This window comes from Sphaerodactylus townsendi, linkage group LG06 (assembly GCF_021028975.2).
Source record: "Sphaerodactylus townsendi isolate TG3544 linkage group LG06, MPM_Stown_v2.3, whole genome shotgun sequence".
NCBI classification, from domain to species: Eukaryota; Metazoa; Chordata; class Lepidosauria; order Squamata; family Sphaerodactylidae; genus Sphaerodactylus; species Sphaerodactylus townsendi.
The window spans coordinates 59,832,128-59,852,308 of NC_059430.1; the positions used below are offsets into that span (position 1 = coordinate 59,832,128).

The window sequence follows — 20,181 nt, forward strand, 5'->3', positions numbered from 1 at the left end:
GCAGGAGCCAGGAAAGAGCTGAAATCTTGACAGGGCCTTGACACAATGGCGGGTGGCAGATGTTGTGAGTTGGAGCAGATCCCTTACAACTGCCATCAACACAACGCAGCTGATGGGTCATCCTCCAAGAACAGCAGTGTGTAGAGGATTCCAAAAGGCATGCTTGGTGCTCTGTCCAATGTGCTCCTGCATCCACTCATGTTCAATGTGAACTCTAACGTGCCGTTTTGCAACTGTCTCTGACAGTATGTCATCCTACTACTCCCGGGACCCTTTTACAAGGTCTCTAAAAAGGGTGACAGCAGTCATTGGCGGGTAGCTGCTTTGTGGAGCATAGCACAGACAACAGGGACTGAATGATTCTGCATAATGGAGGGCAGTGGAAGCACATCTTCAATTGGACAAATGCCCATTCAGTTAGCATATGTGTCTGGCAGTGGGTTGGTTGTAGTTTGTACAGTCTGCCAGGTTGTCCTCAGGATAGTGTCAGCAAATAAGGGAGGAGGGGATATCCACAGTCACCTAGCATGGAGGGAGTAGCAACCATCACGACTGAGATACTCTGCCTGCCGCCGCCGTCCCCCTTCTCCAACTACTGATCCAGCAGTCATCTTTGACATGTGGCCATGTAGCCAACAGGTGGTTGAAGCTGGATGCTGCAAAAGCCTGCACTTAATGGATACTGCCCAGGAATTTGGCTATAAGGTCCGTGAAGATGCCCTGATGTAGGATGCCTGAACATTCAGACTGTAGAGGCAATGGCAGTTTTGATCGCCTGTGGCTCCTCCTGGGAGGGGTGTGTGTGTGTCTATGAGGGCAGTGTGTGTGCAGTCACATCAGGAAAAGCTGTGACTGTTCCAAATCATGTCTGGATGGATGCCAGCTCTGACTCTTCTGTGGAGAAGTACATATGGTCCTATAGGTTGACTGTCATGGCATCCAGAAAGCTACGTATACAACAGCTTGCCAGGACCTCAGCCACATCTTGATGGATCTGGTGGCAAAGAATCAGATGGAAAACAGCGGCTTGTGCAGTACAGGGATGGTTTGCGGGGGGGGGGGGGGGAGGAATTCAGCCCTCAAGAGCTGGCCTGAACTCCTTGCACAGGACTTGATGGATACCCTATCCAGGTGGAAGCCATCCAGGTGGTGTGGGACAGACGGAGAGTGCTAATGCATGTTCATTTTTGGTGAGCATGGTGCCTTTTCCGCCATAACAGTGCCACCCAAACATAGAGTGCTGGCAGTAGGTGATTGAATCACATGACTAAGTGATGGGGAAGTCAGGAGGGGGAACCATGCCAGGGCAGACTGGCCAGGGCCCTCAGAGAAAAGGGGCTTACTTGTTCCCTTAGATAAGAAAACTGACAATTAATTCCCTTCATTAGTGGTGATGAAAGTTTTCCTTGTCCTTAGGACACAGTAGTTCAGTAATTTTATGCTACCAGTTTGCTGTTAATGGTTGCTTCCAGATGGGAGCATGTTTTATGCCTCTGCCACAGTAACAGCAGCAAGCAGCATGGTAGCAGCAGGAATAGTTTTCCACACACAACCATTCTTGCACACCTTGGTGCTGCTCCACCCTCTTTCCCCATTGCACTTGAGGAAAGGCACAAATATGACAGTTATTTTGCTGGGACCCTACGCACAAAGCTCAGAAACCATCTTTTTCTTTCACCTTCCCTACTGAGTCACAGTGCAACTTGGCAGAGAAAGCAATTTTTAAAAAAGCAGTTTTAATATGTTAGGAAGGGAAATGGCACATGGAAGGAGAGAAACCCCTACCATTTTGAAAGCAGAGCTTAGTTTTGCCCCCTTTTCATATTGGTGGAGCATCTAGACAGGCACTCTACTCTCAGCCACATTGCAGTTTCCCTTTTAAACAAGATAAGCATAGGGCTTTCTCCTGGATTCAATAGCATGACCGCAGACCCATTAGAAATCATGGTCAAAATGAGAAGCAATCATTACCAGGCATATAGCAGACACCACTATAAAACAGGAAATACAGAAATGCTGCTGTGTCTCACCGACTTTTCTCAATAACTGAATAAGTAGGTCATTTAAATGGAATATCACAGCATAGATAATGCTTTACTGTAAAAATTCAAAGGTACATAATTCATACGTACTTCAGTATGACTAGGGAACCAATGTGGTCAATGAATCATCTGTCCTAAGGTGGATAAAAATTGAACTACTTTTAATTTTAGCTTTTCCTTCTGTCTATGAAGTTGCGTTATACGGAGTCAACTCATTGACCTATCTACCTCTACTATCTGCTTTTACACTTATTTCCCAGAGTCTCAGTCAGAAACAGTTTTTCCTGACATCTGTTACTTGAAATACTTTACTTGATATGTCAGAAATGGAAAATGGTGATCCTGCACATCAAAAATCTTCTCTCCAGCAAAACTAGAACCAATCCCAGTGATGAACCCCAAGAGTAATAAAGTGGAAGACTCACAAATCAACAGAAATGCTGATGCATAATTTCCTTTTGGAGACTCCTTTCTACTTGTTCTCTGGCTTATTCATGGCCTCATTTTCAGGACTTTGTTGGTCAATAAACAATACTTCATGTCCTTGGTACACAGTAGTTCTTATGCCAATAAAGGCGTAGGTAGGTAGGTAGGTAGGTAGGTAGGTAGGTAGGTAGTAGGTAGGTAGGTAGGTAGGTAGGTAGGTAGGTAGGTAGGTATGTACACTGTAGTTCAGTAATTTCTCTTGTGTAGAGAACTGCTTTTTACGCCACATGTCTTTTAGAGGTGAAACTGCATGTGTGATATGTGTGTATAAAGTGCTGTCAAGTTGCACCTGTCCTATGGCAATCCCATAGGGTTTTCAAGGCATAAGAATAAACAAGAGGTGATTTGCCATTGGCTTTCTCTGCATAGTTTTCCTTGGTGTTTTCCCATCCAAGTACCAACACTGATATTGGACCATACCATACCATTCCACAACCCCTGCATATATGATATGTTAGACCAACCAAAACCCTATTGTAGTTAGATTGATGATTCCATTGAAATAACCTGCAAATCTCACTTAAGCTTGAATGGCCATGCATCGTACATCATGTTATATCATGTTTATAATTCAAGGTATCACTATTAATCTCTGAAGTCCTATATGGCTTTGAACTGTCATACTGTCTAGTCCCACGTGAACCTGCCCAACCACTGCAATCATATTCAGGGGCTATTTTCAGGTATCTTCATCAGCTGAGACTACATGGTTACAGCACAAAAATAAGGAAGTTTACTCCACCAGATGAATTGTCTTTCCCATCTGCAGTGGGTGACGACTCTTCTCTTTTGTCTGGTGTTCTCCCACTGATCAGTCTTTCCATTAGTGTGTTTTGTTAATTTTTTAAAAAATTATATTTTATCGTATAATACAACTTGTAATACAATATTTCTCCATTAACATATATTCTTATATAACACATTACATTGTTTCATTGTAAGAAAGAAAATATTGAATTTTAGAAGAAAGAAAAAAGGAAAGTAGAAAAGGAAAAAGTGCAAAAGTGGCAAAATTTGTACCAACAGTCCTGTCTTTAAGTAAGAAATAGCGGCCCCAGACTCACCGGGGGTCACCGTTGAGGAGGTGGGGAGGCTCAATGGGCAGCTCATTGGTCGAAGGATTGACATGGTACTCGGATGCAAGCCCGCTCTCGCGAGCACGAGTTGAAACGCGGTCACATGCAGGGGGAAAGGGGCGTGCTCACCTTATAAGGTGGCGCGCGAGCTTGCCTTGGTCTCTTCCAACGGCCAAGGCAACAGCAACACCCACCCTCCCCACCCTATTGTGGGAACGGTTCAATTTGCAAAGTTGATGTCTGTTTAGTGTTTCAGTTGTTGTTAATGTATTTTATTGTCACAGCCTGGCGGGTTAGGGCAGGGGATCACGTTGTTTGGGAAGAAAATTGAGCTTGGGAGCTGGATTTCTTCATGGTTGGGGGCCTCTGTATGAGGCTTGGGGTGGGGCGGGTCTCATGGCACAAGCCGTGGAGGCTATGCAATCGAACCCGCTACCCCAGCAGGGGGTGGGTGTCACGAATAGGACTTGCGCCCAGGTGGCACCCACTAACTCCCTGTCCCATGCCCCAATAGGGATTGGGGATGGTTTTAGGGGGCCAGCAAGGGTGCTGGCCGAAGGCTCCGATGTGATCCCTTCTGCTCGCCCTAGTTTCTCATTATAATAAAACGGGCTGCAGCCCAATTTTATTCCACAACTGGTATTTGTGTGATTTTTTTTGGAACCCAGGAGCAAGCTCTCCCCATTTGCCCGCAAAAGAAGAAGCAAGTTTCGTCGTTAGATTGTTAACTTTACCTTACTTTGTATGTTGACTTCCATTAATGCATACTAACTATAATTAATAACATTGACAATATTCACATTAACAATAAATGCGATAGCTTATAATATTTTAAATATTCTATTATTTGTTTTATATTTTTGTCTAAATATTCTGCCAATTGAACCCACTTAGTATTAGAATTATAATTTTCCTCTAGTTCATCATATCCAGAAATTTTAGCTATTTTAACTAACTCCAACATCTTCATATGCCATTCAAATATTGATGGTATTCTTGATGTTTTCCAATTTCTTGTTAGAACCAGTCTAGCCGCTGTTGCGAAGTGTTGAAGTAATACTCTTTTGTCTTTATCCATATTGACATCACACATCCCTAATAAGTGTATTTCAGGTTTATATTTTATTTGTAATTTAAGAATAACTTGAATCTCTTTATGAATTATACTCCAATTTTTTTTAATTTTTATGCAGGTCCACCACTGATGGAAAAATGACCCATTCTTTTAACCACACTTCCAACGTATTGGTATATGTTTTGAAATTTTTGCCAATTGATTGGGTGTAAGATACCATCTGTATCTAATTTTGTAAAAGTTTTCTTTAATATAATTGCTTCTCGTGAATTTTAGACCTGAATGCCATAATTTTTCCCAATCTTCTAAAAGAATCGGGTGCCCCAAATCTTTGGCCCATTTTACCATATAATCTTTTATAACTTCTTCCATCTCTAATTCTAGGCCAAATTCATACATTCTTTTTATCAACTTATCTTTATTTAACAAATTTAGAGTTAACATATTATCTTCTTTGTAAGTCTTGAATGGTTTAATTTCTTTAACAAAAATACTATATAGTTATTGATATAACCACCATCCCACGTCCCAACCTTCTCGTTTAAGTTCATCGATATTTTTCACGTTTGTTTTGTTAATTTTTGAGAACTTAGGGTGCCATTTTATTTGTATTTTATGGATTTTAATCTGTTTTAATTGTTTTTGTTTTTAAATGTATTTGATTTTTTGCTACCTTGCTGTAGGGAGTGGTTGAATAATTCTAAAGTATAATGGAATAATTGTTTTATATACCTGTATCTATATAACATTTAAAGTTCTTATCATTACCCATCTTGAAAATCCTAACTGGATAGAAAGGCAGCATAAAAATGTTTTAAATAAATACAAATAAATAAATTTTAATACTTTATCAGGACAGATGGCTAGCATATTCTGTAACTGTAGTACTGTTATGAAAAAAACCCACAGCTACCAAAATTCTGTCTTCTAAACTCCTATTCTGACTCTTATATTAAGAGCAATTCTATCTCTGTAAGCCAGAGTGGTATTGTAGTTGTTCCAAGAACAAAAATCACTTTCCCCATCTTTCTCACAGGATTGTTGAGAAAATCAAATGGAAAGGGGAAACCCATTTTATCAACCCAGAGTTTCTTGGAGGATGAACTAAATGAAAATAGCACAAACAAATCTCAAACTGTAGCTTAGCAGTTAAGATATGTGAATTCAATTTAACCATGAAGCTTGCACTTCTCTATGGTCTCATTCCATCTAACGTTTGAATCTCTGATTTGTATATAAAACATACAAAATCTATTCTCTCGGTTCAGGACCCAATGAGTAGATTTCTCTAAAAACGTGTCTGCTCATTATCAATTGCTTTAAAGGCACAATATTTTCATGCATGCACTTGGAGATGCAATGTGTCAGATGTTTATAGCATTCTCAAAGGTTCCCTGATCCTTGACAAGAAAGGGTGGTAAAAATTAACTACCACTTACTGTGTTGAGGGTGCGACTTTTGCCAGGCTTGGCCATGTGCCTTGCCTGGTGCTGACCGAGCTGCTGAATTCACGTCTTCCTGAACGAAACTCTGTTGGACCGCATTAAAACTTTATTTTAATTTTCAATTTGAATTTTGTGGCTTCAATTTTATTTGCTGCCAAGCTGAAATCACTGAAATCACTATTTAAGTTGCCCATGGCAGTGGGTAACAGAAACATGCTGGCATAGCATTCTGATACAGCTGTGCTACAGCTGGCCACCCTGTAGCATCCCTGCTGACCCCTTCTGCCAGTGCAACCCTATGCTCTGACCTGGGGAAAGGGTGGGGACCAGGGTGGGGTACAGGGGTGTGGCAGATCTTAGTCAGCTCCCTAAGGCATCCCAACCTGGAATGCCCTCTAGAACTAGCATAAAGTTTTGCCATCCAAAAACAACGTGGCTCACAGTCATGCAACAAAAAAGGCAAAATGTTTCCCTCACAGGCGCTACCCCAATGTCCCTATTGGCATAAAGTCAAGACCCAGTATGTTGCCAGTGTAGAGATCCACCTCAGGCCCAGACTCCAGTGTCTGAATGGTCAGTAAATATACTTTTGCATATGGAGTAGATTTTAAACAGCTGTTTTAAATTTTAAATAAACCCCATAATTATTGCCAGTTTTGCAGGGATATATGTATTTTTGGTGTTTGGTGGTGTGTAAAAAAGTAAACTAGCAATAATTTGGGCATCTTAGTTGACAGTTCCATGGGAATGTCAATTCAATGCATGGCAGCTGTGAAAAAGGCAAACTCTATGCTGGGGATAATTAGGAAAGGAGTTGATAATAAAACTGCAAAGATTGTCATGCCCTTATATAAAGCTGTGGTGCGACGGCACTTGGAGTACTGTGTTCAGTTCTGGTCGCCACATCTCAAAAAGGATATTGAAGAGATAGAAAAAGTGCAGAGAAGGGAAACGAGGATGATTGAGGGATTGGAGCACCTTCCTTGTGAGGAGAGGCTGCAGCGTTTGGGACTCTTAGTTTGGAGAGGAGACGTCTGAGGGAGTATGATTGAAGTCTATAAAATTATGCATGGGGTAGAAAATGTTGACAGAGAGCAATTTTTCTCTCTTTCTCACAATACTCGAACCAGGGGGGATTAATTGAAAATGCTGGGGGGAAGAATTAGGACTAATAAAAGGAAACACTTCTTCACGCAATGTGTGATTGGTGTTTGGCAGAGGCATTCCAGGGGTAAATTTGTCTCCGGGACGCCCCCCAGGCCTCTGCCCCCCCACCCCTGCTCTGCCCCCAGGCTCCACCCCCACTGCCCTCGACCCCACCCATGTCACCATGGACATGAGCAAGGTCTAGGGCCGTGGTGGCGAACCTTTGGCACTCCACATGTCATGGACTATAATTCCCATCAGCCCCTGCCAGCATGGCCAATTAGCCATGCTGGCAGGGGCTGATGGGAATTGTAGTCCATAACATCTGGAGTGCCAAAAGTTCACCACCACGGGTCAAGGGTGCCCACCTCCCCCCCAGATTCCCCCTGCCAGCTGGGCTCCCAGCCAGCAGCCTGCAGTCTCTTCTGATCTCCCCTCCAGGCAGGCCAGAAGAGACTGCAGTCCCAGTCTCGGATACCTTCTTTTATAAGCACTGAGGCCGGGGGTGGGGCTTGGGGAGCAGGAAGGGGTAGGACTACCAATCTCTGGCTACCAATCTTGATCCTCTTTGATCTGAGATTGCAAATGCCTTAACAGACCAGGTGCTCGGGAGCAACAGCCGCAGAAGGCCATTGCTTTCACATCCTGCATGTGAGCTCCCAACGGCACCTGGTGGGCCACTGTGAGTAGCAGAGGGCTGGACTAGATGGACTCTGGTCTGATCCAGCAGGCTAGTTCTTATGTTCTTATGGCATACTGGCTGGGGAGAGCTGCTGCATTTGGCTTGTCAGCCCCTGTAAGTGTTGTTCCCTGGTTGATGTTGCAAATAGAAAGACTGGACAGATAACAGGGTCACAGGTCTCCTGGCAAAGTCACCCACCCCCCAAAAAAGATAAGAAATATTGTGCAGAGATAAAGCACTACATCTTCACTTGCAGTCAGTGAACATCAATGGATTTAGGAGAGTATAACTCTTCTTAGGGACTTTCTCTCACACCCCACTTACCCTATTTCCAAAGTGTTTTCACTCCCATCATTTACAATGAAGCATGTCTGCACTCCCCTTCTTTAAACGTTTCCTGGTGGCCATTTTTTCTTTTTTCTTGTAAGTATTTGCATTTAAAAATTGTTTGTTAAGAGTCATTAGTGTAAGACCAAAAATTTCATTAATAAACTTGGTGTAATCCAGGCTTTCCTGAAGTGTATGCCTAGCCAGGCAGGTTAGGGTTGGAATTAAATTTCCATAGAGGGGAAATCTCCAAATTACAGGGGTATAATGCCAGTTCAAGTCTGTGCATGTTTATTTAGAAGCTCTCTCCCAGGAAATTATGCACAGGATTGCAGCTTTATTTTAGCAAATGGGAAAGTGTGGCAAGCACTACAAATGTGTACCCAACAACAGGTAATGCTTGAATACATCCTTGAGGTGTATTTTTGTAATAGCCCTAAGAAAATCAGATCCAAGAACCTGAAAAGTGTCAAATGTACTTTTCATAGTATTATTACAGTTTTATCACACAATAATGCAAATTCAATTAATGCCTTAAAGACTAACAAATAAGAGCATGTTTAAGAAAAATGAAAAGAAAGTGTTATATGGGTAAGGTGATATGAAAGAAGATTAACATCACAGAGGAAGTCTTTGTGGCTTTTGATGTGCCTGCTATTTCTCCATTTTTAAATTTCCTTCCTTAGTTTATATGGGTCAATATCAAACCACTGAATTACTCATAAGATGGGGGAATTCAGTAAAAATTTTATGTGTGAAAAGTTACCCCCAGAGATTGCGAATGGAAAATGGCTAATCTGTGATATCACCAAATATAATAAAACTTGAATGGGGTCAATTGGATATTAGTGTGTCTTGTTCAATTTTATCATTTAGTCATAAACTTTTTTCCCCCAGAAAAATGAAGCAAGTGATAATTTATGACATCATTGTAGTCCTTCAGATTAAATAACTTCACATTATTTAAAATAATTTGATTTAATGAAACTGGACTTCATAGTAAAACTTCTACAGATATAGGACTTTATATAGACATAAAGACATAAAGACATATGAACATAAAGACATATAAGTACATTCATTGAGGAGGTTAGTGTGTGTGTGTTTGTGCATGCGCACGCACCAACAAATCACAGCCAATTTATGGTGACCCCATAGGGTTTTCAAGGCAAGAGACATTCATAGTTGGTTTGCCATTGTCTGAGTTCACAGAGGCTGAGAGACAAAGGTGACTGGCCCAAGATCACCCAGCAGGCTTCATGTGCAGGAATGGAGAATCCAATCTAGTTCTCCAGATTAGAGTTCTGCTGATCTCAACCATTACACCTTGCTGGCTCTCTAAGGAGTCAATTAACATTTCTAAAGAGTTGGGTTGGGCAAGGCTGCAGCGCAATTGACCTGATTTGCCCCCTCTTCCCTGATCTCTGCTAAGAGAAAGAAAACCCATTTATAATTAAAGGTGAAAGTTTTGCATGGTTTCAAACCTCCAAATGAAACTCATTTATTCACAGATGACATCAGAGAAACATGGCATTCTGCTATATGGAAATGGATCCCATGCTATAATGGTAAGCATGAATTGGTCTTTAGAGATAATACAATTTGTGTCAGCAAGGATATCAAGGAAGTAATAATGCACAAAGGAACCCCCACACTTCATCTGCTAGTGTGAATTATTTTAAAATATGTGCCTTCATCTGGTTATACAATTGACTAAAATTTGATATAGTTCTTCATAAATAAACAGTTCTTCAGATCTGAACCTGAAATATTTGCAAATTATTGTCATCTGAGCACATGGATATTATTACTAAACCTGGCTCCATCCTGTCATTAGGTTTGAGATCAACATATGGTTCCCTAAAAGGATATTATATTAGAAACACATAATTTTGGTTACCCATTTAAAAGTCACCTTTTAAAAATGTTTTCTGTTGCATCTCAAACTACTGAAGTCCATACTTAAATTAGAATTGGAGTCACTTCCAAGTCCATCATTTTGAGTCTCTACTGTGTATATGCCTGTTGAGTACTTTCTTGCAGTAGAACAATTTTACAGCAATAATAAATAATAGTCTATAAAATGCCATAAGATAATTTTTTTGCTGCAAGAGACTAGCATAGGCACCTCACTAGAATAAGGAGGGTTGAATTTATGCTGTTTGCAAATGATGTATGAGTAGCAATAAACTCATGCCTCCATCTTGGAAAATGTGGACTGGATGACATTGAGTTAGATCAGTGGTTTCCAAAGCAGGCTGTACCACCCCCTGGGGAGGTTAGAATGATCAAGGGGGCACTAAAAGGCAAAGGGTAGTGGGGAGGGGCAGAGATTGAGTGGATAATTCATCTAGATTTGAGATTATAAAATGTATTTATCTGTCCTATTTTATAGATCATGACGTGGCAATATTGTTGGGGTAATGATTTTAGTTATTGCGCTTTATTTTGTTGAATCTTACTGGGCAATATTGTGTAGTGTTTTTTAGGAACGGATTTTAAGATGAATTGCATAAATGTTTTTTAAATGTGCAAATAAGAATCGTGAGCTAAAGATAAATAAATAATTAAAATAACTGTTGTTCACTTATTTACAATAGTTCAAGCTATGTCACCATGTTGCCAAATCTGGTGGAAAAAATTTCAGATTTTTTTTTCTCAGACTTTGAAAAGCTGGAATCACTGGATTAAGTTTATCAATTTTGTTTGAGAAATGAAACTAAAAAGTTTGAATTTGATTTCAAATAGGTGTGGAATTAATTGTTACTGTTTTAAATTTTGTTGTTATTATCGTTCTTGGTGAGTCATTCAAACTACTATTTTGAATAATGTTTTTTACAGGGTAGGGTAGGGAACAATGAGGATGAGCCTATAGAACCAAAAGAGCAGTGACCTGATAATGTTTGGGAAGCACTGTGTTAGATTCTTTTAGATAAATTCAATGATCTCAAGCAAGAACTTTCCTTTTGGGGGTCTTGAAATGGTTTGCACTTGCAGAACTTTGACAACCATAACCAACAACTTGGTCAGTTGGTAGGCTTCTCAACTTCCAGAGAGGCAGGGAGGGGGGCTGGAGACCTCTTTGAATTATTACTGATCTCCAGACTACAGAGATCAGTTCCTTTGGAGAAAATGACTGCATTGGCATTATACCCCACTGAGGTCCTCCCTCCCCAAATCCTGCCCTCATTGGACTCTACCTCCAAATCTATGGGAGTTTCCTAACCCAAAGCTGACAACTGAATGACAGGGGTGTATATCTGGAATTCCAGTTTGTGGTCTTTGTATGGTCTTTTATTATGTGTTCCTGCATTGTATCATGGACAAGTAAGGATATAGGCAGTGGTGGGATTCAAATAATTTAACAACCAGTTCCGGTGGTGGGATTCAAATAATTTAACAACTGGTTATTTACAAGCACCATTTTAACAAACGTTTCTGCCAAAGTGGTGCAAACCTGCTGAATCCCACCACTGGACACAGGTATAAGTGAAGGACAGCTGTTGATACTCTATCAATCTTATTAAGTATTTTTAGGCCTCAATGTTTGGGCCTACTTTTAGGTTCACACAACTACTTATTGTTGGTATGGCTGTGGCTATCATTTGTTTTTAGCAGGGCAAGAAAAACACAATCTCCTTCACACAGTAAAGGTATATGAATCCCATTCACCTCAAAGACTGCCTCAGCTGTTACTAGCCTATGTGGCAGCTTCCCTCAGCGCTCCCTTCTGGTTATTTCTAACTTCTTCAAGAGTACATTCTGTTGCTGCCTTATTGTGGTCTTTTTTGTGACTATTCCAATATTATGAAATAATCTTCCAGAGGAAATTAAGATTATTTTCATATCTCTAGCCTTTTCAGAGGTATCGTAAAACAAATGTTTTGTCTCCCTAGGATGATTGTTTTATGGATATCTTGAATTATAATTTTTTTCTGATGGTTGCTTTATTTTGTTTTTTGAATTCTTCCAGGCTCAGAAAAACCAGTTTCCATTTTACTTCAGGAACCAGACATACACCTTTACCAGAATGGTGAAACTGATATTCAGTACACTCATATCTGCACTATTTTATGTGCCCTGGGTCCCAGTTATTTAAGAGAAAGGTAAGTTTATAAATGTTTTAAATGTGAACAGTTATATTTATTATTTAAGAGTAATATGCAAACACAAACAGCATAAAACAATTTAGAAAAAATTGTAGAACGGAAATAAACAAAATTTAGCTTTTACAATTTATGGTCTAATTCAAATCATAACAGCGACTTTACATTTTTCAAAAACCCATTGAGGTTTATAAATATTAAATTGCTACTGTTAAAATAACAAAAAACCCTTTCTGTCCCAGGAATTATCAGTGGGGTCATTTTATAAGAAACTGAACAGTAGAAACCTTATGAGGTTGCGTCTTGTGGGTTTTACATAGTGGTTAGATGATTCTCAGAATCGGTAGTGGAAAGTAAGAGAATTGCTGATGTCATTTAACATCATTAACTATCATGAACAAGATGATAATAGGTATATATAAGAGAGCCTTCAGCTCCATCAAAGCACAGTAAAAAACTTCAAGCAGGTAATATGTTCAGTCTTCTGTATCTGTGTTACAGATGATGTGTAATTTCATAAATATGTTACTTTTATAATGTGTTTTTGATTGGGTAATATCTTTTGTATTTTGAAGATTCAAAGACTATTACGAAGCTTTGATCGAAAACACAGCCTTTTGTTGGAAGTGATGACTTCTCTGCAGAATTGGAAGAGAGGTTTCCTATGGATGGTCTGCTTCTGTTGCCTACCTCTCTTCTTCCTTGCCAGTTCTTTGCCACTGAAGGGAAAAGATGCTTTTGCTAATCATTCTTGTAGGCTCAAAAAAACCAGTTTCCAGCAATTTTACTTCAGGAACCAGACATACACCTTGGCCAGAATGGTAAAACCAATAGGTTTAGGCTCTTCAGTACACTCATATCTGCATGAATTCTCTTCCATGTGTTTGCTTGCTGCCATTTTGTTGTTGTTAAGAAACACTAATCTGTGCTATAATATCTAAGCTATAATAGTGACTATAGAGGCAGATGTGCTTACCATATATTTGACATACTTGTGTAGCTGTGAGAAATCGCAATCCATTGGCTAGGAATTAAAGCCACAAGTAGCACATGTTAAATAATTTAGTATATATTATTTATTCACTCTCTCCCCCTTCCTTTACCTATATATTTTGAGAGTTTGGAAATTTTTTTGAGGGGGGGGGGGAATTGTTCAAAATTAGTTGGTATGAACCAACTGAGATTTTTCCAGAGCTTGCTCCTGGTGGTCTCCTCATTCTGGAAGGTTCAAACATTTTCTGTAAGAATTTTTCTGTTAGTGTTCCAGTTCTTTGGAACAATCAACCATGAAATGTCCATAAGGTCTGTCCATTTTTTCAGAGGGTAAATAACCACTGTTTCAAAGGTCTTTCTTTCTTTTTTTTAAGGCAAGACTTGCTGACAATGACACAGATAATAGGTTTGTGGGACAGCATCTGTACATTAATATCAAGGTGAGCTTCCTACTTTTCACATGCAAATACAGTATGCTTTTTATTCTCTCGTAAGCGTTGCCTATTCTCTTCTAGCTCACTTTAAGTTCCATATCTTGTTCTGCAGGAGAAAAATCACTGCTATCTAATGAAGAGAGTGACAGAGATTGTGGTGAAAAATGTCCTCTCTGAACTAAAGAACCAGTATCCCATGGCTGAAGAAGTGGCAAATTTCTTGGGCCATTTACATACGGAGCTGAGCAATTGTGTAAGCATCAAATAACACTGTCCTTCCCCTCTGATATGAAACCCTGTCCTTACTTCTCTTCACTCCACGTCTTCAGTCTCCCAGAGTGCTCCGAGTATGGCTTATTCTTAGGAAGATCCTGTAGCCAAGGCAAGATATCAAATCACTAGTTCTGATAACAAAGGAAACCTCAAATCAAGATAATCCAAGCTTCTGAAGTGTAGATCAAGAGAAAGGTGTGAAATGCAAACCACATTGTTATATATTGTTTTCTTTCTTTTCAGAAACCACTGGGACATAAAGAACTTGTTGAACGTAATCTAGAAAAAATGAAAGACAAGATGAAACAGGTATATGAAAATCTATACATACATTAACAAGACCAAAATAGAGCATTCTTCTTCCTCTGCTCATAACTGCGAAGGGCATGATTAAAATAAAGCAAGTAAGATGTAAAAAGCAAAGCAAACAGCAAACTCCTCCCCCCAATAACTGATTCAAAAGTCTAGGAAAATTATACAATTTAGTCTTTACAGGCTGTATGCCATCAAACTGCACATGCAGAAATGCACAGTTCAATATAATCCATCATGTGAAGAAAAGGTGACCCAATAGAAAGAAGGATCCAGCATAGTGCATAGGACAGATTCTGTCACTTTGTTTGCTCATATTCATTCCTTGTTATCCTGCCTGCTCTCATTTCCCCTCTGAATAATTTTAAAGTGGAAGGTCTTAGAAAAAGGATCTCTCTCTTTATCTCTAAGTACTTAGTCAATCATCATACACATTAGTTGTGGTCAGTGGTGGGATCCAAAATTTTTAAAAACAGGTTCCGATGGTGGTGAGATTCAAACAGTGGCGCTGCTGCACACACGCACCTCCAGTCCCTATTGGGCAGGGAGGTTGCTTTAGTAACCCCTTCTCAGCACTCAGAAAAAATTAGTAACCACTTCTCTAGAACTGGTTGGATCCCACCTCTGGTGGTGGTGTAAAAATTGAAGATGCCCTGTCTTATTCAGTGCAGATTTGAGGCCGGGCCAGACTATTTTGTCTGGAATGACGGGTTCACACAGTTTGCACATTTTAAAAAGGTTTTTCTATTACTTACCATTGTTAACAATTTTAGTAATTTTGTAAATAACCCAGTTTATTCCAGTGTTTTCTCTGTTATTTTTCTGAAGTTTTTTTTGATGTGGGAAGGAGATTTTCTTTCTTTATAATATGTAGAGGCAGTCAAAGCAGCACAAAAGTTTCTAAATTTTCCTTCCTACCTTTTCTTTTCAAAATACTTTGTTTTTCTTCAGCTCAGTCTATTCTCTCCTTGAGTTTAGAAATCAAATTTAAATGATCATTTCTTGCTTTTGGGGGTGGTGGGGGTGCTTAAGTACTGTCTTTAACCATATAGACAAATGAAGCCCCTGTTCATATTTTATTCTTTAGGATTTTTATCTTGTAATCATGCTACTATGATCACGAGTGACAAAATAAAAGGAATTCTGACTAGTAACTTTTGTGGCTACAAGATGAAAAGCTGTACTTACCTCCCCCTCCCATTCCTTCAAAGGAACAATAACTGAGTATTACCCATTGATTTTAAGTGCACAAAGAAAACAGAAAGCAATTAAATAGACTAAAAGCAGCAGAAGTAAAGGAGTTAAAATAGTACTGAAGGGGATTAACTTCGAAGTAGATACACAAAAAGTTCTGGCAACACATTTTATGTGAATATGGCACTTTTCTATTGCAGTTGCTTGCAGTTGAATGCAGAAAAGGGATTCTTCACAAATACAGCTGTGCATAATTAGTCTACAAAACAAATTTATTGCCAGTTGGATATGCACTATCAACTAATTATCTCAGAACTTCTCAGTTAATACAGAACATATTCTTTAGACAAACCATACAAGATCATTGACATTCCTTACAGAAAGAAGCTTGAGCTATGACATCCCTGCTTAAATGAACATGGGACAGGGAGGGAGAGGTATGACAAAAAGAGCCACATCAATAACAGATTTGTTCCTTTTATGCTAGGCACCCAATTTTTCACATAGCCAAATTTTTAAAATATGAAAGTTCAGTTAATGTATGTAATCTCCCACTTTTGCTGAGGTGGGATCTTTCTTTAAAAAACAAGATTATCAGTTAACTGGTTGAACAATAATGTTTCAAATGTATTGTAAAGGGAGGAGTCAGTGCTTAATATTGTAATGTATGCAGAACCCTGATCTTCTCCAGAGTGTATGGATTCTGGAAATAATTGTGCAAAATATAAGTGAAGTCATTAATCATTGATAGTCTTTAAGAAATCCTACCTGAAGATGAACACGCTGAACTGGAGACGGTCCTTTAGTATTAGCAAGCATTCAATCAGCAGTTTATAAGTCTCATACCTAGCAGGTGAGATGTCAGAGGGCCTTTCCCCACTTACCTTAAGCCCCGCGCTACTTGAGGAGAGTAGCGTGGGGTCCCCCGGCACTCCCCACGAGAGGGGCAGCGACAGTGCAGCCGCCCCGACGCTGCCGCTGTCGCACCCCCTCAGCGCGCGGCATCCCTGGCGCTCTTGCAAAGGGTGCCTTTTGATGACCCCGAGGTGTGCGCCAGGGATGCTGCGCACTGAAAGCAGCGCGCGGCATAGTGGGGATAGGGGAGAGTGGGGAAAGGCCCAGAGTTTTTCAGAGTTTGTCACTGAGGCTTATACAGGCCATCTGGATTAGTACACCTCAGCAAGGACATGCCTGAGCAGGAGTTGATCCCATTTCTTGCCCCCATTGTTCAGTTAACCATTTTATAATTTTGCAGCCAGTGTTTTTTTTAATAAAAAGGTAATGACTTCATGGCATGTTAGAGGCTAAATCATAGGCTTTTTCTACAATTATTAGTTAGGAACAAACTTCTTCTGCTCTGTTTCCATGGGAACTACAAGACAGCACCAATCTCTATGGTACAGGTCACTATACCTTGATGTTCCCTCATGGCTCCCATCCATTTTAATATGGCTTGTGCAGGAGAATTTCCTAGGGAATTGTGGTCACAGTATTTAGGGCATATGTTCTTCATGTTTTTAAAGCTGCAAAACAAGGATGCCTTCTGCAATCTGGATTCTTCAGTCTATCAATAAGCTTATTTCTGCCTTGATTTTATAGCTAGGAGAAAACGGAAAAAACAAAGCAGTTGGGGAACTTGATTTGCTTTTTGATTACCTGGAAAATTCATGCACGGAAGGAAATTAGCAGCAACAAGAGAAGCAACCAGAACTGAATGGATTATCAGGACAACCAAAACTTTCTTCAAACTATGGAAAAATATTGGAAAAATACAGAGTATTGGTATTTAACACATCTGTTCTGCTTAGCGAAGGGCTCAAGAACATTTTTTGTTGCTACAGATGATAAAAGGATTTAGGCTACAATTCTCAAACCACTTTATCTGGAGTAATGGATTTGAGTTGCATACTTCTTTAAAGAATATGTGACAAATGCATTCACCTAGAAATAAGGGTCTGTTCAGATGTACAGCTTCTCCCTCTAGGATCATCCATAAAATTTTAGAAATGTTGTAATTTTATTTTATATTATGTTATTTTTAGCCAATACTGCTATTTAGTGATAATTTATTTAAACTAATTGTTTACATTGTGGTTGTAACTTATATGACTAAAGATTTATTTATAAAACTTATTCTAGGACACTTTTGTTATTTAAATTAAGGATAATTTGTTTGCTAAATTCATGGCACCTACAGTCTATTTATTACAATAAATACATTATTTTTAAAAATATATACAGTTTCACGTGTATTCATCAAAAAATAAACTCAGAAATAGTTTCTTGACCTTGATTTCATCACATGTGTAAGCAGTATAAGGCAATAGTATGACAGTAATCAAGTCATAGTCCACCAGCCTCCTATTGCCATCTCACTCTGTATTTTTTGCTTTGCTATGTCTTTCAGTTAGAGTTATCACTTTTGGCTCCATGTTTTCCTGAGATCAGCCTTGAAAACCTTATAACCAAAAAGGGGTTTTTGTTGTTGTTGCACTGGCTTAAAGGTGAAACTGTAGGAATCACACATGTGGTCAGAATGCATACTACATTTAGAGCTGCCAAATCCATCTTTGAAAATTCCTGGAGATTCGGGGGAGCTTCAAAAGCGGAGTGAAGAGAAACTATGCCCCACAGACCTCTGGGTAAAAACATAAGTGTTGCTGGATGAAACCAAGGGTCCCTCTAGTCAAGCATGCCATTTGTAGCACAGCCAAAGGGGAAACAAGTGCTTATACAACATGACAGACCCACAACTGATAAATGCCATCACATAATTTTTTTTTGCAATGTTTAATGCATCATCATAAATGTCCCTCTAAATATATTAACATACATAGTAAAATATACATACAATAGGTCATATTCTGTTAACAATAGCTCCTTCCTCATTAGCTCATTCTCATTAGCGGAATGTAATAGTGGATGGATATGAGTTGTTCAAGAAAAACCAAAAGGGTCAAAGAAGAGATGAAGTTGTGCTGTATGCAAGGAGAGGGTTTGCTTGTCAGAAAATACTGGAAGAGGCTGTTGACAGCGCAGTAGAAAGTATTTGGTTGAGGTTCAGGGAAGGAAGGACAAACAGTATTGTGGTTGGAGTCTGTTACAGACCATCTGGCCAGTGGGGGGAGGTGGATGCTGACCTCCTTGAGCAGCCTGACAGTGCATTCAAGTGACATTGCCTTATAGTTATGGGTGTCTTCAATTTCCCTGATGCATGCTGGGCAACAAACTCTGCCAAGCATCCGTAGTAGTAGAAGAAGAGTTGGTTTTTCTACCCCGTTTTTCTCTCTTGTAAGGAATCTGATTCTTCAGATTAGAGTTCGCCGCTTTTAACCACTACACTATTCTGGCTCTCTTCCTGACCTACCTGGTCAACAACTTCTTTTCTCAAATGATCGAGGAAGCCATGAAGGGCTCACCCACACTAGATTTAATATTAACCAATAGGCAAGAATTAGTAGATGAGATGAAGGTGGTGGGGAACTTTACGGGAAGTGACTGTGTGATGCTAGAATTCCTTTTACTGTTTGTATATGTTAGATTTTAGCAGAGCAGACTTTGATAAACTCAGAAGCATGATGAAAAATTCTACTGTCAAGAATGCTTGAAGGAAATGGAGCAAGTGATGGGTGGGATCTCCTAAAAGAAGAGCTTTTGCATATTCATGTAATCACTATTTCAACAAGATGGTTGGAGATCCAAGAAGCCAATGTGAATAAACAGAGAACTCCATGATGACCCACAAAAGAAAAAAAAATGTTCAAGAAATGGAGGCAAGTGGAGTGAAGAGCATATCTCTGTTATCCCAGTGTTCAAAAAAGGGAGGAGGGATGGTCCAGGAAACTACAGGTTAGTCAGTCTGACTTCAGTCCCAGCAAAGATGCTGGAGCAGATTTTAAAGAGGTCAGTCTGTGAGCATATGAAGGCAGTGGTGTAGCACCAGCGGAGTGAGGGGGGCACACGCCCGGGTGGAGCCACTGTGGAGATATGGCTGGGCCATGGCAAGGACATGGCAGAGGCGTTCCGGGGCATGGCGTGGGGGGTGCCGCCGCAGCGGGGGCACAGGGCGTGCGTGCGCCCCAGGTGCAGTTTCCCCTTACTTCGCCTCTGTGTGAAAGACAACTTCGTTATCCCGGGAAGTCAGCATGGATTTATCCTCAACAAGTCTTGCCCTGGGTTAAGCCACCTTTTTAAAGCATTGAAGAGCAGAAAATGATGGTACGAACACATTGCATGCATGGTTTCCTGCTATACTTTCTTGCTCCTCACTTGAACAAGGTTTTTTTTTAAAAAAGTACACACTTCAGTTTTGAGATGCAGACAAGGTCAATGGATGGAACAGAAATCCCACATCCTGCTGAGTAGGTGGCAGCATAAAAAAACCCCTTCATTATTATGACATTTCTGAAGTTCTCAAGTGAGTGACAGTTCTGATATTTCTTCATTTTGTTTCAGGATCTGGAAGACTTTAGCACATGTGAACCCATTTATATATTTAATAGAATTGGTAATACATTTTCTGGACTGCACCTCTTAAGACTGCAAGTTTGTTAAAACAGTTTGGAGGGAGTTGCCTGTTTGAATTTGCTT

The 20,181-nt window shown here is 39.9% G+C and overlaps 1 protein-coding gene across 1 annotated transcript; it reads left to right on the forward strand.

Moving 5' to 3' along the window:
- The first annotated feature begins 4,739 nt into the window (after positions 1 to 4,739).
- On the forward strand, positions 4,740 to 17,725 carry IL22 (interleukin 22). Its single transcript, XM_048501768.1, has 8 exons — positions 4,740 to 4,852; positions 9,791 to 9,847; positions 12,253 to 12,385; positions 12,961 to 13,206; positions 13,753 to 13,818; positions 13,925 to 14,065; positions 14,329 to 14,394; positions 17,191 to 17,725. The coding sequence occupies exons 3-8, from the start codon at positions 12,353 to 12,355 to the stop codon at positions 17,275 to 17,277; spliced, it is 639 nt and encodes a 212-aa protein (XP_048357725.1). The 5' UTR covers positions 4,740 to 4,852; positions 9,791 to 9,847; positions 12,253 to 12,352; the 3' UTR covers positions 17,278 to 17,725.
- Positions 17,726 to 20,181: the final 2,456 nt, after the last annotated feature.